This window comes from Lacerta agilis, chromosome 11, assembly GCF_009819535.1.
Source record: "Lacerta agilis isolate rLacAgi1 chromosome 11, rLacAgi1.pri, whole genome shotgun sequence".
Lineage (NCBI taxonomy): Eukaryota > Metazoa > Chordata > Lepidosauria > Squamata > Lacertidae > Lacerta > Lacerta agilis.
The window spans coordinates 42863461-42889265 of NC_046322.1; the positions used below are offsets into that span (position 1 = coordinate 42863461).

The 25805-nt window shown below is 45.8% G+C and overlaps 1 protein-coding gene across 2 annotated transcripts in view; it reads right to left on the reverse strand.

Moving 5' to 3' along the window:
* The window catches only part of TRIM36 (tripartite motif containing 36), a 70110-nt gene extending 49243 nt beyond the window's left edge, over positions 1-20867 (reverse strand). The window contains exon 1 of one of the 2 annotated variants that reach the window (XM_033163705.1): positions 20739-20867. In XM_033163705.1, coding sequence (XP_033019596.1) covers positions 20739-20801 — 63 coding nt within the window. In that variant the 5' untranslated portion in view covers positions 20802-20867. The remainder of the gene's footprint in view (positions 1-20738) is intronic. The other variant, XM_033163708.1, reaches the window with a different exon arrangement.
* Between the last annotated feature and the right edge of the window lie 4938 nt (positions 20868-25805).

Below are 25805 nucleotides of genomic sequence, written 5' to 3' on the forward strand. Positions count from 1 at the left end.
TATTGCTTCTTCTATCTCTTGCTTTGTGATGGGGAGATTGAGCATAGTTTTCTTTTCCTCTGGTATCTTACGCATTCCATTTTTCTCCAAAAACTGTTGGATCAAATCACTATCCTGTTTTTCTTTCTTATATAATTGCTTATAGAATTTTTGAAAACATTTCCTAATATCCTTAGGATCCTCGATGCTTTTTCCTTCATAATTTAGACTTGTAATAGTGTTCTGTTTCTGACGCTTCTTCAATTGCCAAGCCAATAACTTTCCGCATTTATTCGCCAACTCAAAGGTTCTCTGTCTCAGCCATTTAATTTTCCACTCTATTTCCAAATTTATCAAATTTGAAAATTGAACTTTTAGCGCTTTGATTTCTTTTTGTATCTGCTGGTCTTTTGGTTTACTCCTCAATTTTTCTTCTTTCTCTTTAATTTTTGCCAAGATTCTTTCTTTCTTTTCATTTTGTTCTTTCCTTCTGATCGCATTTTGCTGAATCAGAAAACCTCTCATTACGGCTTTGCTCACGTCCCAAATCACCCTCTTTTCCAAATTCATATTTAAATTGATTTCAAAATAGTCTTTTAGGGTTCTTTGGGCCTTCTCAATAATTTTATCATTTCTTAGAAGCGAATCATTCATCCTCCATCTGAATGAACCTTGCAAAGTCAATTTTAATTCCAATTGAACCGAATTTTGGGTCTATCTGTACCTTAGTGATTCTTGGTGCCAAATCCTTTGTAATCCATATATAATCGAGTCTGCTCCAAGCCAACACCGCCTCTGAAAAGAAAGTTGCCTCTCTTTCCAGAGGATTGTGCAGTCTCCATGAGTCGATTAAGTCCAAGTTATCTGTCATCTCAAAAAATGATTTTGGTAGTCTTCCTTCATTCGAAAACTTGGTTCTTTGTGACCGATCCATTAATGTGGAGACCACACCATTCAAATCTCCCATGCAGATAATTTTGTAATCCAAATAGTCCAATAGAGTATCATGGATTCTTTTAAAAAAGTCCACTTTAGCATCATTCGGTGCGTAGATTCCCAGAATTAAGAATTTTTCTCCTTGCATGTTTATTTCTATTGCCACGTATCTTCCCTCATTGTCCTTGAAAAGTAATTTTGGATTGTACTTTTCCTTTGCGTATATCACCACTCTTTTTTTAACTTTGTCTGATGAAATAAAGTCCTGTCCCAGCTTTTTGTTCTGTAATACTCTTCTGTGGATTCTCACAACATGAGTCTCTTGCAAACAGATTACATCCAAATTTTGTTTAATCAATATATGATTTACCTGGTTCCTCTTGGCCTTTGAGTTAAGACCTCTTACATTCCACGTCAAAAACCTTAGCGCCATTTTTACTCTTTGTCAGGTATCGGTGCTGTTGCTCCCAATAGCTCTTTGTCGTCGTCCTGTTCAGGTCTAGCTGGTGGTCTTGATGACGGTAGTCCCAACCTTCCCAGAAGTGCTTCTTGTTCTTTTCCTGCGTCAAATTCCTCTGAATATGTATCCAGAAACTTTTGTTTCTCCTCCACTGATCTTATTCTTATCTTTCAATCTTTATACTTGAAGGAAAGGCCTTATGGAAACTCCCACCGGAAAAAGATTCCTTTTTTCTTCAAAACTGTGGTCACGTCAGTATATCTCTTCCTCAGGTCAAGGAGGAGTTGAGGGATGTCTTTAAAAAGTATAAATTGCTGGTTGCCAATCACCAAATTCGTTGCGTAATGGAGTTCCAATATTTTATCTCTATCTTCCTTGGTTCTAAATTCGATCATACAGTCATTTACAGTTTTCCTTTTCTTACTTTTCCCACCAAATCTGAATGCTCTCACCACCGTTTTATTCAGCTCCTCCTCATCCAGATCCCAAAATTCTGCCAGCTCTTCAATTTAAAAAGTTTTAAAGTCCTCTTTTTCCAGTTCTGGTAGCGATCTGATCCTCAAATTAGTCTGTCTCTCCTTCAACTCCAGCATAGCCATCCGAATCTGCAATTCCTCCTGCTGTTGATCCACTGCCTTTAATTTGACATTTTTGATAGTATTGACTTGTACTTGCACTTCTGTAAGTTGTTCCTTAGTTTGCTTTATTTCTGTTTTCATAGAACCCACCTCCTTACCCAATCTGTCAAGTGTCTGTGTATTCTGACGCACCTCCTGAGAATTTTGCTTCAATTGTTCTGTGTTAGCATTCACACTTGCTGTCAATACTGCCAGCTGTGCTAAAATTTGCTCCTCAAAAGATTTCACAGAGCCTTTTCTTTGATCCCTTCTTTTCACTGTCTGTGCTGGTGTTGTTTTATCATCATCCATTCTCAAGGTCACCCAGCTGCAGATGGTTTCCTAGGCTCTGAGAACTCCAAAAATCACTTTAAACTGTCAAAAGCACTATTTTTTATGGCCACTAGAGGGACCCTTGCTGTTCAGTCTGTAATCCCAATAGATAACCACAGAAGTCGTACTGTTTCACTTTCAGTTACAGGTGGGTAGCCGTGCTGGTCTGCCATAGTCGAAACAAAATAGAAAATTCTTTCCAGTAGCACCTTAGAGACCGACTGAGATTGTTCTTGGTATGAGCTTGGTATCTGAAGAAGTGTGCATGCACACGAAAGCTCATACCAAGAACAAACTCAGTTGGTCTCTAAGGTGCTACTGGAAAGAATTTTCTATTTTGTTTCACTTTCAGGCAAAGTCAAAAGAGTTACCAAAAGTTTTTGTACAAATCCAAAGTGTTTCAAAGTGGCTTTCTGCTCCTTCTAACCCTTCAAAGTCCTCCCAGGGCTTCCACAGGTTTCAAAGCAGCAGTAAATTCAAGTCGGAAACAATGTATCCAACAGTATACTCAGTTCTTTGCATCACAATGGCTGCCCGCAGACTGACCCGGCTTCCGTATTCCAGAGGGCGCGTGGGGCTTCCTCTTTCAATTTCGCCTTCAAAAACACTCTTAAGTCCCACTTTCTTGCCCCCCCCCACTGGGTTTTACCCCTCAGGGGGCTTGCTTTTCCCAAACTTTAAACTTTTTATAAACTTCAAAAAGTTCTCGGCTGTACATTAAGTCCCGTTACAACAGTCCTATCGCAAGCAGGGGGAGACGGACTTCCTTTTTACGTCTCCCTCCGATCCAAATCTTCTAAAATTTTCAAATAATGAATGCTCCTTACTTACAGAGTCCAAAACTTTCAAATCCAATTTAAGGAAGGATGAGGCGCTCTTAATCCGCCGGCAACGCTGCTTCACAATGTCAGGCAAGCGGTTGATTCAAGCGCCCATGCCTACCACCTCACCCGCTCTCGGCAGCTCTTATTAGAGCTTACCGGGGGGCAAAGGAGGCGCAAAGGGCATCAGCCGAATCTCCAAGTCTGCAGAACTCTCAATCTGCAGTTTAAACGGGGCCGTATCGCAGTAACGGTACCCCAGAAGCCTGGCAACGTCGGCACCCCCCAGACTGGGAAGGAACCCTGCCGATCGGTAATGGCGCTCACCGGAAGTCCAATAGTTTATAAATTTTACCCAAAAGGTAGACCTCTATTATGATGGACTCAAATTTTGTCTTTTCAATGATTGAACTGTCTTTCTTGAATCTGGATATAAGTTGAGAGTAAGCAAGCAGATTCATTGTAGAATTTTACAATTTTAAAATTCTACAAGGCAGGCTTAAATTTTAAAATTCTACAAGGCAGGCTTAAGCAGTACGTGGACCGAGAACTCCCAGAAGTGCAAGATGGATTTTGAAGGGGCAGAGGAACCAGAGACCAAATTGCAAACATGCGCTGGATTATGGAGAAAGCTAGAGAGTTCCAGAAAAACATTTACTTCTGCTTCATTGACTACGCAAAAGCATTTGACTGTGTCGACCACAGCAAACTATGGCAAGTGCTTAAAGAAATGGGAGTGCCGGATCACCTCATCTGTCTCCTGAGAAATCTCTATGTGGGACAAGAAGCTACAGTTAGAACTGGATATGGAATAACTGATTGGTTCAAAATTGGGAAAGGAGTACGACAAGGCTGTATATTGTCTCCCTGCTTATTTAACTTATATGCAGAATTCATCATGTGAAAGGTTGGGCTGGATGAATCCCAAACCGGAATGAAGATTGCCGGAAAAAATATCAACAACCTCAGATATGCTGATGATACTACCTTGATGGCAGAAAGTGAGGAGGAATTAAAGAACCTTTTAATGAGGGTGAAAGAAGAGAGCGCAAAATATGGTCTGAAGCTCAACATCAAAAAAACTAAGCTCATGGCCACTGGTCCCATCACCTCCTGGCAAATAGAAGGGGAAGAAATGGAGGCAGTGAGAGATTTCACTTTCTTGGGTTCCATGATCACTGCAGATGGTGACAGCAGTCACGAAATTAGAAGACGCCTGCTTCTTGGAAGAAAAGCAATGACAAACCTAGACAGCATCTTAAAAAGCAGAGACATCACCTTGCCGACAAAGGTCCGTATAGCTAAAGCTATGGTTTTCCCAGTAGTAATGTACGGAAGTGAGAGCTGGACCATCAAGAAGGCTGATCGCCGAAGAATTGATGCTTTTGAATTATGGTGCTGGAGGAGACTCTTGAGAGTCCCATGGACTGCAAGAAGATCAAACCTATCCATTCTTAAAGAAATCAGCCCTGAGTGCTCACTGGAAGGACAGATCCTGAAGTTGAGGCTCCAGTACTTTGGCCACCTCATGAGAAGAGAAGACTCCCTGGAAGAGACCCTGATGTTGGGAAAGATCAAGGAGAAGGGGACGACAGAGGACGAGATGGTTGGACAGTGTTCTCGAAGCGACTAACATGAGTTGGGCCAAACTGCGAGAGGCAGTGAAGGATAGGCGTGCCTGGCGTGGCCTGGTCCATGGGGTCACGAAGAGTCGGACACGACTGAACGACTGAACAACAACAACAACAACAACAACAACAAGCAGATTCATATTTCTCTTCTTCTTTAATACTTCAGCATGAATTTGATCTGTTCTTGAAGACGAACCATATCTTGGTACAATATATAGTCGTACATTCTCCTCTTGGCTCTAATAAAAACGTTCCAGTGGTCACATTAACAGTGCAGGAGAGGGTATTTTTGTGTTTAATGTGGTGCAACATGATTTTTGTGGTGCAGGTTGTGCCCCGGGCTATGATGTGTGATTTTCCGGTGACTTCTGGGTGGCCCAAAACAAAAAGGGTGCGGATCAATGAGGATCCGTGCTTCAGAACCAGGTTTTGGGGCCGTGGTATCACCACGAAACGGTGGACCCGTGTTTTTTGTGGTGCAGGCTGTGCCTCTGGCTATGATGTGTGATTTGCCGGTGAGTCTGATGTGGCGCAGTGCAAAAGGGTGCGGATTCGTGAGGATCCGCGCTTCAGAACCCCGTTTTTGGGCCGTGGTGCGGCCAGGAAGCGGTGGACCCGTGTTTTTTGTGGTGCAGGCTGTGCCCCTGGCTATGATGTGTGACTTGCCGGTGAGTTTGATGTGGCGCAGTGCAAAAGGGTGCGGATTCGTGAGGATCCGCTCTTCAGAACCCCGTTTTTGGGCCGTGGTGCGGCCAGGAAGCGGTGGACCCGTGTTTTTTGTGGTGCAGGCTGTGCCCCTGGCTATGATGTGTGACTTGCCGTTGAGTTTGATGTGGCGCAGTGCAAAAGGGTGCGGATTCGTGAGGATCCGCGCTTCAGAACCCTGTTTTTGGGCCGTGGTGTCTCCAGGAAGCGGTGGACCCGTGTTTTTTGTGGTGCAGGCTGTGCCCCTGGCTATGATGTGTGACTTGCCGGTGAGTTTGATGTGGCGCAGTGCAAAAAGGGTGCGGATTCGTGAGGATCCGCGCTTCAGAACCCCGTTTTTGGGCCGTGGTGTCGCCAGGAAGCGGTGGACCCGTGTTTTTTGTGGTGCAGGCTGTGCCCCTGGCTATGTTGTGTGACTTGCCGGTGAGTTTGATGTGGTGCAGAGCAAAAGGGGTGCGGATTCGTGAGGATCCGCGCTTCAGAACCCCGTTTTTGGGCCGTGGTGTCGCCAGGAAGCGGTGGACCCGTGTTTTTTGTGGTGCAGGCTGTGCCTCTGGCTATGATGTGTGATTTGCCGGTGAGTTTGATGTGGCGCAGTGCCAAAAGGGTGCGGATTCGTGAGGATCCGCGCTTCAGAACCCCGTTTTTGGGCCGTGGTGTCGCCAGGAAGCGGTGGACCCGTGTTTTTTGTGGTGCAGGCTGTGCCTCTGGCTATGATGTGTGATTTGCCGGTGAGTTTGATGTGGCGCAGTGCAAAAGGGTGCGGATTCGTGAGGATCCGCGCTTCAGAACCCCGTTTTTGGGCCGTGATGTCGCCAGGAAGCGGTGGACCCGTGTTTTTTGTGGTGCAGGCTGTGCCCCTGGCTATGTTGTGTGACTTGCCGGTGAGTTTGATGTGGCGCAGTGCAAAAGGGGTGCGGATTCGTGAGGATCCGCGCTTCAGAACCCCGTTTTTGGGCCGTGGTGTCGCCAGGAAGCGGTGGACCCGTGTTTTTTGTGGTGCAGGCTGTGCCTCTGGCTATGATGTGTGATTTGCCGGTGAGTTTGATGTGGCGCAGTGCCAAAAGGGTGCGGATTCGTGAGGATCCGCGCTTCAGAACCCCGTTTTTGGGCCGTGGTGTCGCCAGGAAGCGGTGGACCCGTGTTTTTTGTGGTGCAGGCTGTGCCCCTGGCTATGATGTGTGACTTTCCGGTGAGTTTGATGTGGCGCAGTGCCAAAAGGGTGCGGATTCGTGAGGATCCGCGCTTCAGAACCCTGTTTTTGGGCCGTGGTGCGGCCAGGAAGCGGTGGACCCGTGTTTTTTGTGGTGCAGGCTGTGCCCCTGGCTATGATGTGTGACTTGCCGGTGAGTTTGATGTGGCGCAGTGCAAAAAGGGTGCGGATTCGTGAGGATCCGCGCTTCAGAACCCCGTTTTTGGGCCGTGGTGTCGCCAGGAAGCGGTGGACCCGTGTTTTTTGTGGTGCAGGCTGTGCCCCTGGCTATGTTGTGTGACTTGCCGGTGAGTTTGATGTGGCGCAGTGCAAAAGGGGTGCGGATTCGTGAGGATCCGCGCTTCAGAACCCCGTTTTTGGGCCGTGGTGTCGCCAGGAAGCGGTGGACCCGTGTTTTTTGTGGTGCAGGCTGTGCCTCTGGCTATGATGTGTGATTTGCCGGTGAGTTTGATGTGGCGCAGTGCCAAAAGGGTGCGGATTCGTGAGGATCCGCGCTTCTGAACCCCGTTTTTGGGCCGTGGTGTCGCCAGGAAGCGGTGGACCCGTGTTTTTTGTGGTGCAGGCTGTGCCTCTGGCTATGATGTGTGATTTGCCGGTGAGTTTGATGTGGCCCAGTGCCAAAAGGGTGCGGATTCGTGAGGATCCGCGCTTCAGAACCCCGTTTTTGGGCCGTGGTGTCGCCAGGAAGCGGTGGACCCGTGTTTTTTGTGGTGCAGGCTGTGCCCCTGGCTATGATGTGTGATTTGCCGGTGAGTTTGATGTGGCGCAGTGCAAAAGGGTGCGGATTCGTGAGGATCCGCACTTCAGAACCATGTTTTTGCGCCATTGCAGCCTCACGGAATAGTGGAAACGTGATTTTTTTGGTCCTGCCTATAGATTAGTATTTGGTGTAGAGTATCATGGTGGTTTTATTTTGTTTCAATATAAAAATCATATGAATTCATGTGGATCCATGCCTCAGATCTATATTTTTGTGGTGCAGAACCCCGTTTTTGGGCCGTGGTGTCGCCAGGAAGCGTTGGATCCGTGTTTTTTGTGGTGCAAGCTGTGCCCCTGGCTATGATGTGTGATTTGCCGGTGACTTTGATGTGGCGCAGTGCAAAAAGGGTGCGGATCCATGAGGATCCGTGCTTCAGAACCCCGTTTTTGGGCCGTGGTGTCGCCAGGAAGCGGTGGACCCGTGTTTTTTGTGGTGCAGGCTGTGCCCCTGGCTATGTTGTGTCATTTGCCGTTGAGTTTGATGTGGCCCAGTGCAAAAAGGTTGAGGATCCGTGAGGATCCGCGCTTCAGAACCATGTTTTTGCGCCATTGCGGCCTCACGGAATAGTGGAAACGTGATTTTTTTGGTCCTGCCTATAGATTAGTATTTGGTGTAGAGTATCATGGTGGTTTTATTTTGTTTCAATATAAAAATCATATGAATTCATGTGGATCCATGCCTCGGATCTATGTTTTTGTGGTGCAGAACCCCGTTTTTGGGCCGTGGTGTCGCCAGGAAGCGTTGGATCCGTGTTTTTTGTGGTGCAGGCTGTGCCCCTGGCTTTGATGTGTGATTTGCCGGTGAGTTTGATGTGGCGCAGTGCAAAAAGGGTGCGGATCCGTGAGGATCCGTGCTTCAGAACCACGTTTTTGGGCCGTGGTGTCGCCAGGAAGCGGTGGACCCGTGTTTTTTGTGGTGCAGGCTGTGCCCCTGGACATTATGTGTGATTTGACGGTTAGTTAGGGGTGGCCCAATGCAAAAAGGGTGCGGATCCGTGAGGATCCGTGCTTCAAAACCAAGTTTTTGCGCCATATTGTCGCGAGGAAGCCATGGATCCCAGATTTTTGTGGTGCAGGCTGTGCCCCTGGACATGATATGTGATTTGACGGTGAGTTTGGGGTGTCCCAATGCAGAAATCATGAGGATCCATGAGGATCCGTGTTTTTTAAACAAGTTTTTGCACCATTGTGGCCCCACAAAACAGTGGGTGCATGATTTTTTTGATGCTACATATAGACTGAGATGTGGTCTACAGTATCATGGTGGTTTTTTTTCATTTGAATGAAAAAATCATATGAATTCATGAGGATCCGTCTAGATCCGCCTTTTACCCTTTTCCCTTTTTAAATCACCTTATTATCAGTTTGTGCTGCACAAGAGTAATGAGTTGGCTCAAGTGAGTCACACAAACTTAAGATTGATAAGACTGTATTCTCAACAATGCTTCCTGGGGAGCGATCCCTACTGTATCCAGTGACCTACCTCCAAGTAAACATACATAGTTTTGCAGAGTTACCAACATCAGAAAGCCCAAAAAGAGGAGGATGAGGAGCAAATGGGCTGTACTTGTCTGCTTCTATCACTGTCAATTCAATCAGATTAATTCTTAAACTATCATTAACCATTCAGAACAGAGGGAAACAAATTCAGGGAACTCTTATCTGAAACAAGGCAGCAGACCTCTCCTTTATCTACATGCAGCAAACTGAATCTCTCCATCAGGAGGAGGAGGAGGAGATACCATCTGTTCTTCCATAGGGTTCAGTTTCTAAAACGGAGAGCCACTGTATTTGACTCACATAATTTGGTAAAGGCTTAATTAAAGCACGTTGAATTAGAGTCTTAACACAAAGCTGACTGGCTACTCATCTTGACTTGGTTTTTTTATGGAATTCATTATTTTGATAGCGTTGCATTTTCCTTTGCCAGTTTTCTCTTTTCCTTCTACAACTATTCAGATTGTTCGTGCTCCTTGGCAGTGCTGGATCTACAAATTTTCCCCTAAGGTGCAAAACTCCGCACAGCTGCCCTCCACCCTGTCTGCCGCTGAAATAAGCATAGCAGGGGAGGGGTGGAGAGGCAGGCTTTCATAAAAGAGGAAGAGGAAGGCAAGAAACTTCATATATTAGTAGAATATATGAATTTAGCAAGGATGACAGCAGCGATTAGAAATGTCCCAAAACAAAAAATTAAAAGCGAGTGGAGATATGTGGAGGATTACTTGATTAAAGAAGGTATAAAAACAATTGGTGATTTGTCTAGAATGAGACACATAAGGGAATATATAGATGGATAGTATATTATATGACAGATTGATGCATTTGCTAGATGGTGGTATTGTATTGTATGGTGAGGAAAAGTAAGAAATGTTAAAACGTAGAGGGAAATGATATACAAATGATGGGGAGTCATTGTTTTTATTTTTCATTTTTCATTTTTATTTTGTTGTTTTTGGGGGGGGTTATTGGCTTTTTTGTGATTGTGTTTGTATTGTATGATTTGCATTTTCTTTGTTGTATATTTGTGTATGAATGTATTCTTTTAAAATATTTTGAAATAAAGATTATTTATTTTAAAAAGAAAAAAGAAACTGCAGCGTGGGGTGGGCAAAGGGCAGAAACACTTTCTCGCCTTCATTGTTTTTGCATTTTTCACAGATCAGAACAGGGCAAGGCAGTTGAGCTTGTGGGAATCCTGACAGGACAGATGCTGGGAGGGACAGGTGTGTGACCCAGGTGGTAGAAAGGGCGGCTACCTTGTGCATGGCAGACATTAAAGGCTGTATGCCTGGCATCCTCAGCATGGCAGAGGGCAGCCCACCACTTTTAAGCACCAGCCACCCTCTCACTTCCCCTTTACGTTCCTGCTGCTTCAGCAAGAAAGTGAAGGAGGACTGCAGCGTGGGAGCGTGGCGCACCATTGGGCCGCAATACACGCTCAGCGACATTCCAGCTGGGTTCTGCCTATTAGAACAGGATGCTGTTTTGCTGCCGCCCCCAACCTGCCGCCTGAGGCAACTGCTCCCCCTTGCCCCGTTCGATCAGGGTCTGCTCCGTGAAGTATTTAAGTTTGTAGGGGAACTTGATTCCACCATTGCTTTGCGATTCCTACCCAAACCACAGAAGCATGATTTTTTTAAAAAATACATTGTTTAGGGTCGCAAGAGACAGCGTAGTTTTTTTAAAATATATTTTCCACACTGCAAAAAAGCACTTCAACTTTCTTATTAACATTTTGTCTGTTTGGCAAAGCTCCCTGCCCAGCACTGTGTTTGTTTTTGAAAGTTTACATACATATAAAGAGATGAACTAAAAATATTACTGGCTCCAGAGACATGTTCAGTCTCAGAAGAATGAAATTAGTCACCACTGCTTCAAAATAATGGGGGAGGGGGCTGAAGAGGGTGGGGGGAGACTTTCCACATTAAGCCTCGAAGTTTTAATCTTTCATATGCAAAAATGAATTATAGTTTATGGCTAATTTCAAGAAAAACAAGCAGCCCATTCCCAAAAAAATCCAGTGCATATATAGTGTTACAGTACTTGTAAACTTGCAAGAAGTTTGAGAATGCTAGAGTATTCCAATAGCCAGAGTATTCCAGTGGGATTATTTCATAGTACATAAGTAGTACCCATAGATACCACCATATGCTGCCCTATCAGTCTTTGCTGTGCTACCAATAATATTCAAGGTCAACAGCAACAATTAATTGATATAGAATCATTGCTCAATTGTTAGGGAACATTAAAAACAAGTCTTTCTTAGACTGCAGGGTGGGTGGGTGGGTGTACAAAGGCTGCTTGAGACTAACACAACCAGTATCTATCTATTCACTGACCACAAGGCAACAATAGCTGATTTTGCACGCACACAGACAGGCACAAAGTAGATTCATTATAAAACTGGCAGATTTTTTTGCGGTCCCTCCCAACTTTTGTTATTGTCAAGACTCCTTTGTGAAAAAACTGCTTGCTCAGTCCTGTCACTAACAGATCAAAGGGATTAACCTGTTGATATGTTTGTTTGTTTGTTTTGGATTTAAGGAGCTTTCAAACCAGGAGTTCAATTATCTTACTCTACTACGCAGATTAAAACTGCAATGAATTAAAGGTCATTTTACTTTCATAGGTAACAGAAGCACATTTTAAACCGCCTGGGACCAAGGCTATTATGTAAGTCTCTCTCTGCTCTTCTTAACTGTTTCAGCTGTAATATAATTTAAATTTCAAAGCTACTTGTAATATAATACCTTGAAAAGTTTGGCAATCCGCTATTATCTCAGCAGAAAGACTAAGCACAAACCAAGTAGTTACAAATTCTTTTCTTGTTCTCAGATGCGCTAGATAGTCAATTATCTTGTTTTGCTCCAGGAGAACAAAGCATCTACAAAACCTACCTAAGAACAAAGGCACCATCCTTGGGTTGCATTTTGACAGAATATTTCTATTGTCTATTGTTTAGTGTCATATTTGAAACCAAGTTGGGGTTTTAATCAGCAGGTTGATCTTCCAGTCCACACCAGGTGACTTCTGACTGTTATGTAGGAATAAATAACACCACCTTTTAGCACAAGGCTCCCAGGAAGATGTATAATTTAAAATAGCTGAACAAGTACAGTGGTATCTTGGTAACTGAATGGCTTGGCCCCCGAACAAATCCGCTCCCGAACGCGGCAAACCTGGAAGTGAGTGTTCAGGTCTGCAAACGTTTTTTCGGAAGCCGAACGTACAATGCGGCTTTCCACGGCTTCCAGTTGAGTGCAGGAAGCTCCTGCTGCCAATCGGAAGCTGCACCTTGGCTTTCGAACCGTTCTGGGAGTTGAACAGTCTCCCAGAACAGATTAAGTTCGAGAATCAACGTACCACTGTACAATTAAAAGAACCCAAAATAATACAAAATATCAGAGCAGCAGCTGTAAAAGCAGTGAGGTCAGTACAATCCGGCAAAAGCTTTAAGAATACAATGAATAGTGCAATACTACAAAGAGAAACAAGCCCCTCTGAGGTCCATGGGGCTTACTCAGAGGTAAGCATAGATATACAGAATTGCAGGCTAAAGTTCAGCTCCCACCCCCACCCTGGACACACACATCTAATTTCTATTGGGATTCGACAAAGCAATTCTGATTCCACAAAGGTCCTGGAGACATACACTGAGTGTTCTGTTGAAATGATTACATTAAGAGCAGCATTTCTCTCTCTCGGGGGAAGGGAGGCCTAGCGTAAGAAGACACAGGAAACCACAGAATACACACTGCATCCAGGGCAGAAGACACACAGACAGCACAATCTGTCCATCTTTACTCAAAAGTCTCAGGGCACTCACTAGCCATTTGAGGGGAAAAGGGATTCTTGCAAAGTTCTTGAAGGGAGCTGTATCTATAACTTAATTATTTACAGGAACAATAAGCAAAGGTAGCTGCATTGGTTCATGAGGGGGGTTAATCCAAGATCCACTGTCAGGCAATGTATTTATTTGGATCTATTAAATTGTCACAAAGAGTAAGCAAGAAATTATTTAAAATTCCTTTGATAAATAGACTTTCCATTTTGACGTACGTCTGAAGGGGGGAAATCTCTATGTTGCATCTCTGACTTTCACTCAGGAAGAGATTCTGCATTCATATACTGTATTCAGCTGGATTTTGAAATATTAATATAAATGACATCAGAGAATTGGGAGTAAACATCATTTCTATTTGTAGCCAGTTTACTATGTTCTTTTGTTTATTACCCCTTGCTTGTTCAAGAACCTCACAAAACCTCACAGGTATTTTAGAATATATCATATTTCTCTAATATGAAGTTACTAAAATAATTTGGAATCAACATTTCACAATACATTCGCTAAAAATATTTAAATTGATTGCATTATACTGGGGAAGCTGTTATAGCCCAGAAGCCTTAACCAAGCTTCCTGTATTCGAAACAACTTTTTTCAGCTTCTCTGCTACTGTTGTTTCTGGTTCCTATTGGATAGAGTTAGGCTTGTGATTAACACATGCCCTAAATAAAATATTCTGTCAAGAGTTTTACTTCCTGAATCATAACCCCATCAGCCCATGCCCAGTCTTGATATGGAAAACTTGGAAGCAACTTCTCTCTCCTGCAGAAATGTACAGAATTTTCTTGGGGGTGTAGGGAAGTTATGATCCTAAAAATATTAGTTACCAAATAATAATAATACTAATAATAATAATAATAATGGAAATATGCTGCATTTTTGCTGGTAACATTATGCAAAACATTTCTTTTGCTCTCTATCCTGAAGTGCACCGGAATATGAGCTGGCTGTCATTCCACAAGACAATGCATATCATATGGTGTGCATTTTAAACTCCTGCTGCAACACAACGAGCAGCATTAATTTTAAGCAACATTCCAGACAAGCAAACTTTTTTCCCCTGCAAGTATACTTTATGAATAAGCTGAGGAAGTGGTTTCTCCCTTAGCCCTCATAGCCACAAAAAACATAGCATCAAAAAACTAAGGCTTCAAAGCAGCTGCCGATCAGAGACATTCTCTGCAACATGAAGCATGACCTTGCTTGTCTTTTATTTTGTGTCTTAGTTTCTCTACAGCAGGGTTTCCCAAACTTGGGTATCCAGCTGTTTTTGGACTCCAGCAGGACCAGTGGTCTGGGACAATGGGATAGCAATCCAAAAACAGCTGGAGACCCAAGTTTGGGGAACCCACCTCTTACAACCCCTTGATCCAAAAGCCCAGTCTTTTAGACAATGGACAGACAACTCAGAGCGGCACATAGAGATGACAGGATATACAGAGCCAGGTTGTAACAGCGCACACAAACATCAAAGAAATTACAGCCAGCAATATCATTATGCTACCTTGAAATGAAATCACTTTGGTTATTTTAGCTGAGAGCTTCATTCCCATTTAGTTACAGTCAGTCTCTCCTGCTGCTTTGCTGCCTCTTTTACATGAATTTGTGCAGTTGAGGCATGTTTAATTTGGCAATTTAAGAGGATGTTCAAAGGACTCCCCCCCCCCACAAACTTCATTTTTAAAAAATTAATTGCTAAAGGAGCAATTACCAAACAATTACCAATGGACTTTGTTCATTAATCTGGGCAGGGAGAAGTGCTTCAACCACTTTCTAGGCTGGGATGTAGTGCTGCCATTTTTCACATTCTCACCAGCAGTGGCGTAGGGGGACAGTTAGGGCCAGAGGAACCAGCTTATGGGGGCGGTGGGGGGGGGGGAAGCTGACGTCACTCACAATGTCCTTATGCTATGTGCATAAGCATCGCGCCTGCCTTGCTAAGCTGGGCAGAAGTTTCCCAGACTTTGGGAAGGAGGCACCAAGCTTTAATGCTTTAATACTCTAATTTACCAGGAGCATTTAGGAGACTAGCCTAGTCCCCCTAGTCCACTGACCACACACCATGGCACCAAGGCCAGTCCTATCGCTAGGACACCTACGCATCACTAGAGACAGCAGAACTAGTGTAGAAGAGGGCACAAAATGCCCTCATAGGATGAACACACCCTTTAGGAATGATGGAGAACCCCAATGGAGGTGGTTGAGCCTCAACAAGAAATGTGGGCCCTAGAGATGTTGCTCGACTCCCAAGTTCCATCAGCCACACCAGTATAGCCAATGGTCAGGGTTAAAAGGAGTTAATAGGGATAATAGGCCACAGGTTGAGCCCTTTCGCTGGCCAAGCAATAGGAGCAAGAACAGAGTCAGGGGCAAAGTATTGAAAGCAACTTCAATTCCCCCAGGTTTTATGGGCTGCTGGTTGCACACTTTGTGAAGCAGGGAAGAGAGAAGACCCAAGTTACTATAACAAGTGATATCACACTAGGAGGAGTTTGGTTTTCAGAGTGTGAAGAAGATGCAAAAACCACCAGTTTCCCCCCTGAGCTCCATTTACAAGTCCTAAATCATTTCCTGAAAGATGACAACTTTTCCCTAGCATATTCCCTATCTGTTGCCACAGAATGAGAAATTATTTTTAGGAGTGTCACTTAGCAACATGGGACTATTGCTTATGCATACACTAATCCTCATGATAGCCTTAATTAACTTCCATTGGGAGTGGTAAGCACTAACAAAATTTATACACAACTCCTCCGCAGGCTAAGACCAATTTGTAGGCATGAAAATAACAGAAAATTTAGCCAGCCAGAAAAGTTTTAAGTCAACAGCGTTTCTGCTGTGCCCAACACACCCCTTACCTCATAACGATTCTGTGGAAATCAAGTTGTGTTCAGGGAAGCGTTAGGACTGATAGGGTTTCGAGCAGAGTCATCTTTATCAGCAGAAACTTTGTAAACATAATCTTGCTCAATAAATGGTATTGTCTCAAGGGTGCTTCACAGATTGTGCTATGGGTCATCAACATGCTGCTTGTGAGCATGTATGTGTCCCTCCCAAGCACCCTGAGGGTCACATCCTGCCCTCCTGCTGAAATTACACTTGAAAGAAGCCTTCCGTAGCATACAGAAGACTTTTCTTCAAGCCTCATTGCGGCACAGAAGGTAATTTGGGGTGTGTGGGTGTTACAGTTGGGATGCAGGAGAGATGTATCATGTTTGTTGTGCCCGATATTAGCTCCGCCCAAGGCACGATGGAGAACAGCAACAACCAGGAAAAGATAAACATAACATTTTACAAGGACAGGAAGAAACATCATGGACAGAATAATTGCCACACACAGGAAGAACAATGATATAGTTTGAGTGCCTCACTTGTAGCTTTATACAAATTTGCCCCCAAAGGGTGGCAACCCGTGTTATGCAATACAGTGGTACCTTGGTTTACAACCATAATCCGTTCCGGAGGTCCATTTGTAAACCCAAACAGGTTGTAACCAGGGGCGGAGCAAGGGGGAGGGGGGCCGCCCTAGGTTCCAGGGGAGGGGGGTGACACTTTGGCCACCGCCTCCCTACCCCACCCCGCCCGGCGGGCCCCTGAATGGGAGCATGCTGCCTTTTCCCCCTTCCAGTGGCTTTTTTTCTGCGTGAGGGGTGGGTCAGCGAGGAGGGGGTGTCATGCCAGCGACAAGTGTGACGCCCGCTCCTCGCACCGAAAAAAGCTTCCCTTTTTCCCTCCGCGGAGGCAGGAGCCGCCACCCGGCATCCCTGGGGGCGGGGCGTCGCGCTGTGCATGTGTCATGACGTCATGACGCATGCACACACCACGATGCCCCGCCCCCAGGGGTGCCTCTTGGCTTTCCGCCCCGGGCAGCCAAGGAGCTAGAAACGCCCCTGGTTGTAACCCAAGGCGTGCTTTCGCAAATGGGGCCTCCCCAAAAAAATTGTTCGTAATCCCCCCCCCCCAAAAAAAGGTTGTAATCCAAAAAAAGATTGCAAACCGGGTTTGATGTATTGGTAATCCAAAACATATGCAAACCAAGTCGTATGCAAACCAAGGTACCACTGTACTTTGACTTGTTTTTGTTTTTTGTTTTGCCTTTGACTGGACTTAACCATCCAAAGGTCCTTTACCTTTTACCTTACCTGCAATACAAAACACACATTTGCCACTGCATGCACCTGCAACAAGGAGCCATGGGTAATCCCACCCCGCTGGTGCTTATACCTGCAAGATATACTGTGGAACCCCGGGTTGCACACACCCCGGGTTGCGCACGTTCGAGTTGCGAACGCCCGCACCCCGGAAGTGTTTCCAGAGCACGCACGCTCCCCGGATGCGCAGAAGCGTTCTGCGCAGTTCGCGCATGCGCAGAAGCGCTCAAATAGCGCTACTTCCGTTTTTTCCGGGGGGTTTCCGTGCGGGACATGCACGCCCGCGTTACGCACCGCGACCCGTAACAGATAACATGCGTAACCCGGGGTTCCACTGTAATTCGTTGGAAGGATGCATTTGTCAGGTGCTCATCTCCATGGTTTATAAGGAACATGGAAATTATCGAGAGGGAGCATTTCCAAACCCTGCAATCTGTGCTGTCTTAAGAGTGTCTTGAAGTAAACACAGCCAGTCAGATTAAAAAAGGAGCACACACAATACAGCTGGATAGCTCAATTGGTTAGCATAGTGCAGATAATGCCAAGGTTGCAGGTTTGATCCCCGTAAGGAACAGCTGCATATTCCTGCATTGCGGGGGTGGGGGTGGCTAGATGAGTCCCTTCCAAGTCTGGTTCTGTGATCAAATACAGACTCCTCCTTGCTTAGCTTTGCCCCTTTGCCAAAAGCTGTTAGCATGGGCCTTGAGTTTGCAGTAATCAAATTACGGAGCAAAAGAGTTCCAATTTCTCATCCTAACCTAATCAGAATTCAGCCTGCTAAGATTTATTTTAAAATGCTTGCATCAGGGTAAAGAATATTCTCTCTCAACCTCCACCCCAGACATGTTCAAATCAACTTGTTCTGATAAACTACATCTATTCCTGCTTAATTCTAATTTAATCCCAGCAGTCACCATCAACACTTTAGAACAGAGGAAATAAGTACAATGGTACCTCTGGTTGCGAACGGGAACCGTTCCGGAGGCCCATTCGCAACATGAGCAGAGCGCAACCTGAAGCACAGCATCTGCGCATGTGCGCGGCGCGTTTCAGCGCTTCTGTGCATGCACAAAGCACCATTTCGCACTTCTGCGCATGTGCGCCGAAACCCGGAAGTAACCCGTTCCAGTACTTCCGGGTTCGGTGTGTTCGTAACCCATGCCGAACGAAACCCACAGCGAACGTAACCAGAGGTAAGACTGTATGGGCCCAGGAGAAAGCAGCTAGTGGGATCTTCCTTTGCCTAGTAGCGCAAGTCTGCCTCATGCTGATGTGTCACTTTTAACAGTCCAGTCCCTCCAAACAGAGAAATTCCCCTTGAATGCATGAAAAGCACAGAACAGGCTCTGACTAGCAGGGAAGGTGAAGAAACTCTGCAGTAGCTAACACCCCAATAGCCCCAGTAATGGAAGCGGAAAGCTACGAGAGCCTGCTTGAAACTTTCTTTGCACAACAACCATACTGAAAGGTAGGCCGCTCCCACTCCAAAACTTATCCAGTAATTGCTCCTGCGTCCACCACCATCACCCTCTCAGATGAGAGTATTCTAGGGTGCTGGGGGAAAAATATCAGAAACCAAGACTCTGAGATGGCATCCACCTTCTTTGACCCTTTCATCAGACAAAAGCCCTCCCAGTTTACAAGACAGCAGAACTGGCACCCAGATCTCTGTCTCGCAGATAGATCAAAGTGGTCTGCTTTTCTCTGTTAACCCCAGTCTATACCTCTGTAAAAAAAAAAAAAAGGCAAAGGACCCCTGGACGGTTAAGTCCAGTCAAAGGTGACTATGGGTTTGCAGCGCTCATCTCACGTTCAGGCCGAGGGAGCCGGCATTAGTCCACAGGCTGCTTTCCGGGTCATGTGGCCAGCATGACTAAACTGCTTCTGGTGCAACAGGACACCTTGACGGAAACCAGAACACACAGAAACGCCGTTTACCTTCCCACCACAGCGATACCTATTTATCTACTTGCACAGGTGTGCTTTTGAACTGCTAGTTTGGCAGGAGCTGGGACAGAGCAACAGGAGCTTGCCCCGTTGTGCGGATTTGAACCGCCAACCTTCTGTTAAGCAAGCCCAAGAGGGATGCGGGGTCCATACTAACCCTGTGAGTTGGCAACAACCTAACTGTTCAATTATATTATGTTCTTATCCGCTTTTCAAGTTGTCTCCACCTCCCGATCTTCCCACCCATGGCAGCCAGATTGAGCATGCGCATTAAAAAAAAATCATTGGGGGGGGGGCCCTCCATCAGTGACAGCCTCCACACTGATGGGCAATGCAGGTCTTTCCCAAGGCCACCTGGTGGATATAACCAGGGGCGACCCATGCACGAGGTGAGTTGAAGTCTTCTGCCTCAGGCAGTGGATCCAACCCTTGCCATTGCACCACTGCCACCCCAGCAGGGCTTCACTCTCATCACTGCATCCACAGGTGAGGGTACAGTTGCAGCGACCAGGCTGGTGGGAGAGGGGGCCCATATCTGCTGCATGGGGGGCATTGTGGGGGCAGGGGCAGCATTGGGCACTTTGCCTACAAAATGTCTTGAGCTGGCTCTGGATATAACAGTCTGGTATACTTTAAAGCAGCCTTCCCCAACCAGTGCCCCCCCATATATTTTGCACTACAAATCCCATCAATCTGTTGGCATGGCCAAACGGCCAAGAATGTTGAGAATTATAGCCTATGGACTATTCGGAATTGGCAAAGTTAACAGCCAAAATAAGAGACCCTAACGATGACTGTTTGGTGGAAGAATGGAAGCCTTTTTTCCAGACTACTTAAATACTCTAATAATATGATGAACTCGCGAGCAGGATTTGAACTCTAAGCAACAGAAGATTATAGCATTGTTGTTATGGTATATGAGATATAAGATAGGGTGCAGAAAAGGGGGAGAATTAAAAAAACGCAATGGAAAACGGGGTGGTTAGTCGACAAATGTGTAAATGCCTCTGGAGGGCGCCACGTCGGGGAAGGCTGCATTAAAAGACGGAACACCTTTTCTCATGGAATAAATTCCGTGGTGGGCCAAAAGGCTTCAGCAAGTGCCACAAGACCACCGCTCCAACAGATTAGCAAAGCTCTCCCACCACCACCACAAACTTAAATTGCTCCTGGTGCGTGCATATATCCGCCAGCCAGGTTATTTTATGCAAATATATCCATACTATAGGCCGGGAACTCAACTGGCCAGATCCTTTCCCTTGGCTTTCATGACTCCACCGGCTGCCGCCGCGGGTCTAGTCCCCGGCAGGGCCGAGCGGGGCGCAGCAGGGAGACGAGCCGGGGCTTGGCAGCAGCCTGGCGGCTTATCGATTCCTTGGCAGCGCCCAACCTGTTGCCCCAGGGAGCAGCGCGGCCTCGCGTGTTCCCCTCGCTTTGCACGGGACCGGCCGCCCTCCCCTTTCGCCTGCCACGCCCGCCCGGTGCCGCCGCCCACTGCCAGCCCCTTGCAAATGCAAATCGCCCGCTTGCAGCCCGGGAGGTTTTCCGAGAGACAAAAGCAACGAGGAACAAGTCGGTCTTTTGCACCCAGGCAGACCGCCCTCCCTCCTCTCGGGTTATATTCCCAGCCTCGAGTGGGGGAAATACAAGCAGGAACAACTCGGCAAACCCTCCCGCTCCCGCTGCACATTGCAAACTGGAAGAAAATAAACAATTGCGCTAGATCCCGGCCGGAGCAACAACAAACGCGTGCGCCCAGCCACGCCTTTGCAAGGGGGAGTGACTGCAAGGTTCCCGACTCGGAAAGAAGAGGAATCGGGGTTCCCCGTTTCGTCGCCTTACCTTGCCTTTTTCTAGCAGGTCCACTATGTAGCCAAACTCACTCCCTTCCTCTGGCTCGGACATCGTCAATGAAAGAAACGAGGAGGCGACTAGGAAACAACCCCGACGTCCTTCCCCAACACAAAAATAAATATTATAGTCAGGCTCCTTGGACGAAGCAGCGTCACTTTCACTTGGCAGGGCTTTCTTCCTTCCTTCCTTTTTTTCTTTTTCTTTCTCTCCTTCCCACCCACCCCGCCGTCGGAAGCGAGCGAGCGAGCGCCCTGGGCGCTCAGAGGGAAACCAGACGCCGTTGCCTTAATTGATTCTATTTGCGAGCCGGTCAAGGCTGAGCTAACGGAAAGAAGGAACACATGAGAGGCTGGAGGGATGTGAAATTTTCATAAGCTGAACTCCTCTTATCTCGGGATATTTAAGCTCCGCCTCGAGGCGACGAGATGATGGATCCTTTTCGCTGCCCCGCGAGCCTGGCAGGGGGCTCGCCAAGCGGGAATCAAGCGGAGGGCGGCGGCAAGGAGGGTCGGGGCACCCCATCTATAGGCCTCCCTTTATATAGAACCTAATACGGCCCGATCCGATTCATGTTTACTCCTAAACAACTTTCACTCTTAAGTCTGCGGGTCTTCCTTCCAGGTAGGGTAGCGTAGCCCAGAGGCGGAAGAGGCTCCTGCGCCTTCAGAAAGCGGGGAATTTCGGCAGGTGAGGCTTCTATGACTCAGCTGTTAAAGGTGCAAAAGCCCCATTGGATCTGGCCACTGTACTCCCAGGTAAGGGATGTGCATAGGTCTACAGCCCCATACCCTCCAACATTTCCCCGATGAAAATAGGGATGTCCTATTCCATTATTATTTATTGAATTTATATACCGCCCTATACCCCCAGGGGTCTCAGGGCAGTTCACAGAACAAAATCAAGATATAAAACCACAAAATAAAAATAAAAACAATAACCCCCCCCAAAAAAACACATTTTAAAAGGGATTATTATTGTTGTTATTATTATTATTTATTATCCTCCCTCCCAATCTGGGCAGCTTCCAACATATATAAAAACATATTAAAACATTAAAAAAAATACTTCCCTATACAGGGCTACCTTCAGATGTCATCTATACAGTAGTTACTTTTCACCTGGGGGGGCGTGCATTGCATAACTCCATACACTCCAATGAAAATAGGGACCTCTTAAGGAAAAGCGGGACATTCTGGGATCAAAACAAGAAACCAGGTCAGCTTCTGTAAATTCTTGGAGGGTCTGGTGCCTTCCATGACTCAGCTGTTAAAGGTGCAGAAGCCCCTTTGGGTATGGCCACCCTACTCCCAGGTAAGGGGTGTTCATAGGACTGCAGCCTCGGACATGGACAAGGCCTATTTAAGGATGACAAGCGGGGCAGTTGACAGGGCCCACCGCTAATGTCTGTCCTGCCCCCCACACCTCTTGTTTGCGGCCTAGTGATCTGAGCAGCACCAGAATGCTGAACGTAGCTGGTATTTTAATTCCCCACTGTTCAATTTCCCTGGTGTAGCATCAGCCGGGGGCACTAGGAAATGAAAATGCAGTCCTCAGCCACGCTGTGTGTGTGTGATGATGGTGCTGCTACCCACCACAGCCCACCGACACAGAAGCGGGGGTACCATGCCACAAGTTGCCCAACACCCCCCCCCCAAAAAAAGCTGGCTCTGTGACAGGATTCAGTAAATAACAACAAGGTCACAATGAATGACGAGGCACTTAACTGCAGTCAAACTAGCATTGTATTGATTGGATAGATCTTTTAATGGTTGGGAGCTGAAAGTGGTTTGTCTTTTTTTTTTTTTTTAAGGCGCACATACTGTACCAAATGGCTTTTATAGAATTATCTGCTGCTGGGTATAATGATTTTGTCTCTGCGCTGCAGCAAAATGGAGACAGCTCTCAACCCTACCCATGTTTACTCAGAAGCAAATCCCACTGATGGGACCTCTTCCCACATAAAATTGCAGCCTCAGATTTATATATGTAACACTGCTGGAATTACACAGATAATAGAATAACTGTAACTCAATGCCATAAAGCAGGTTGAGGAACCCACGACCTTCCAGATGTTGTTAGACAGCCGCTCCTATTTTCGGCAACCAGCATACCCAGAGGTCAGAGATGAGGGGATCTGGAGTCCAGAAACTTCTGAAGGACTGCAGGTTCCCATCCCTGCCCTAATTTATATTTTTAATCTGTTCAGTTACAGCTTCAGTCCTAGGAACAGGATTATAGTAGAGCAGGAGGACATCTTAGTTTTCACTGCACATGACAGGTGTGTGAGGACTGATACCCATAATAACCAGTAAGGCTCATGGTGGCTGCTTGAAATGGATGCATAGGTTAGCTCCCTGCCTGCAACCTTCAGGTTGCACACAAATGTTGCCACATGCAGAACTGGTTTTGTTGTTTGTATATGACTGTTAACATTCTAGAATGCAGGTTTGCAGGAAGTATGCAAATAGCATGCAAATGACATCAGTTGTACATGACCCACAAGAAAAGGAGCCACTGTATCGAGCAATATCAAGCAGATGGTTATATGAACCATGCATTCCAATAAATGAGTGTTTTGATCCTCCCAAAATACATGCAACTAATAAGCAATTGCAAGGTTGTTGGTATTTTGGATTAAAGGCCCAGAGTGGGTAGCTCACTTTTAAAAACGAACTCCCTAGATATCAAGACTGTGACTAGAAAATGCCCATGATCAGCCTTTAGTGACCCTCCTAGAGAAGAAAGCATGAAGCTGTGGAGCAGCTAAAAATGTTCCTCCTTGTGCAACTTGCCATTCAGTTATCATGAATGGCTAGTATTGATTCAGAGGGCATTCCTTGCTAATAAGGAGGAATCTGTAGAACTAAGCCAAGGATATCTCAAAGAGGCTGATCACTTACCTTATGAGAAGGCCCCATGGTATACAATGGTGCTTATTTCCAGATACACATGTTTGAACTGCACAGTAAGGATGACTCCTCATAATATTATCCTTTAAGCACACAAATCCACTGTGTTTTGGGGTTTACATCAATACTTCAGCTGTATTTGAATGTTATGTTGAAAGGTGCCCTGTCCCTGAGGAAATTTTCTCTTCCCTTTTTCAGATTTGCAAATCAAATTGTATTTGTTTTATTTGAAAGATATTTGCATCTAAAGGAGTACCATGCAAATTTGCAGAACTAGAATTCAGAGGTGTTTGTGTAAATAATAAGGCCCTAAACGGCCTCAGCCCAGTATACCTGAAGGAGCGTCTCCATCCCCATTGTTCAGCCCGGACACTGAGGTCCAGCTCCGAGGCCCTTCTGGCAGTTCCCTCAATGGAAGAAGCGAGGTTACAGGAAACCAGGCAGAGGGCCTTCTTGGTAGTGGCGCCCACCCCGTGCAACGCCCTCCCATCAGATGTCAAGGAAATAAACAACTATCTGACTTTTAGAAGACATCTGAAGGCAACGCTGTTTAGGAAAGTTTTTAATGTTTGATGTTTTATCGTGTTTTTAATATTCTGTTGGGAGCCACCCAGAGTGGCTGGGGAGGCCCGGCAAGATGGGCAGGGTATAAGTAATACATTATTATTATTATTATTATTATTATTATTATTATTTGCACTTTAGCAACACTCAGAAGTTTTCAGGCGTCAAGAGCAAAGCTGAACCAAATACTCATCATGTAAGCAAAATATAACTAGATTGGTAAAAGACACTGGTATTGATAACAAGAGTCCCATGGCACCTTCAAGACGAACACATTTATTGTGGTCTAAGCTTTTGTTGTCTTAAGCCCACCTCTTCAGATGTAGCACCTGAAAATGTATTGGGACATAAGCTTTCATGGACTACCTGATCACATGCATCTGACAAAGTGAGTATGAGTCCATAAAAGCTTATCCTATAATACAGTTACTTGTCATCATTGGTTTTGCTGCAAGTAATCTGCTTTTTTAAAAAGCCTGGGACATAGGAACCATCACCAAGGCTGAGCTTAGAAGTGATGGACTCATAGAACAAATGAAGGGATGTGCCATGTCAGACTGCAGGTGTGATATACAATTTTAATGTTGTCTCCCAAATGTTTTGCAGATAAACAAAATTCCCTACAAACGCACTTCTGTTCTCAACAAACAGCTGGGCAGGCTCATACAAAATAAATAAATCCTTCAAGTAGCCCATCTTGTCTGAATTAAGTTTTAATTTGTTCTCATGTAGTCTGTTACTGTTCACTGAAGTTGATTCTTCTCTGCATACTGACAGCTCCAAACTCTAGATAACATCTACATTCAACTGCTGCAGGAAGTTAAGTCTTGAAGGAGAGAGTGGAAACTGTGGGAGACCACAGGTCCACAGCCGAGGTGTTAACCAGAAGCTCCCCAGCACAACCATCTGAAACCAACAGAAAACAGTGCCACCTGGTTTCCATCCCAGCCATGCAGTCCAGAAGGATACCATGGTCAATGGGTATCAAAAGCCACCAAGAGGTCCAAGAAAACCCAAGAGGGATGCACTCCCCATAATCTACCGGTAGTTCCTGGTGCAGTGCCCATCACAGTGGGAAGAGCTGTCTCTGTCCCATAACTGGACCTGAAACTGGATTGAAAGCAATGAATCTAGATAATTTGTGTCATCCGGGGGGAGCAGGAAATAAAGAGTTGGGATGCCACTAAACCACTGAGCACCTTAAGAGAATGGGCAGAAATTGCCCGATGCAAAGGAGTTTAAAAAGGACCTTGTTAACTCAGTTTTTACCTGGACCAGCTCTTTAAGGCCAAATGGAACAATTCCCTCTCAGAGGGGCATTGACCCTTACCACCTTGGCGAGTCTCCCTCTGGCAGTACAGTGGTACCTTGGTTTTAGAACAGCTTAGTTTATGAACAACTTGGAAAGAGAACGCTGCAAACCCAGAAGTAGGAGGTTTGGTTTGTGAACTTTGCCTTGGAAGCGGAACACGTTCCGCTTCCTGTTGAGTGTGTTCCGTTTGTAAATTGAGTCCCCCACTGCTAATCAGGCTTCCTGTTGAGTCTGTTGACTTAAGTCCCGAGAACCCACGCAGCACAGAGG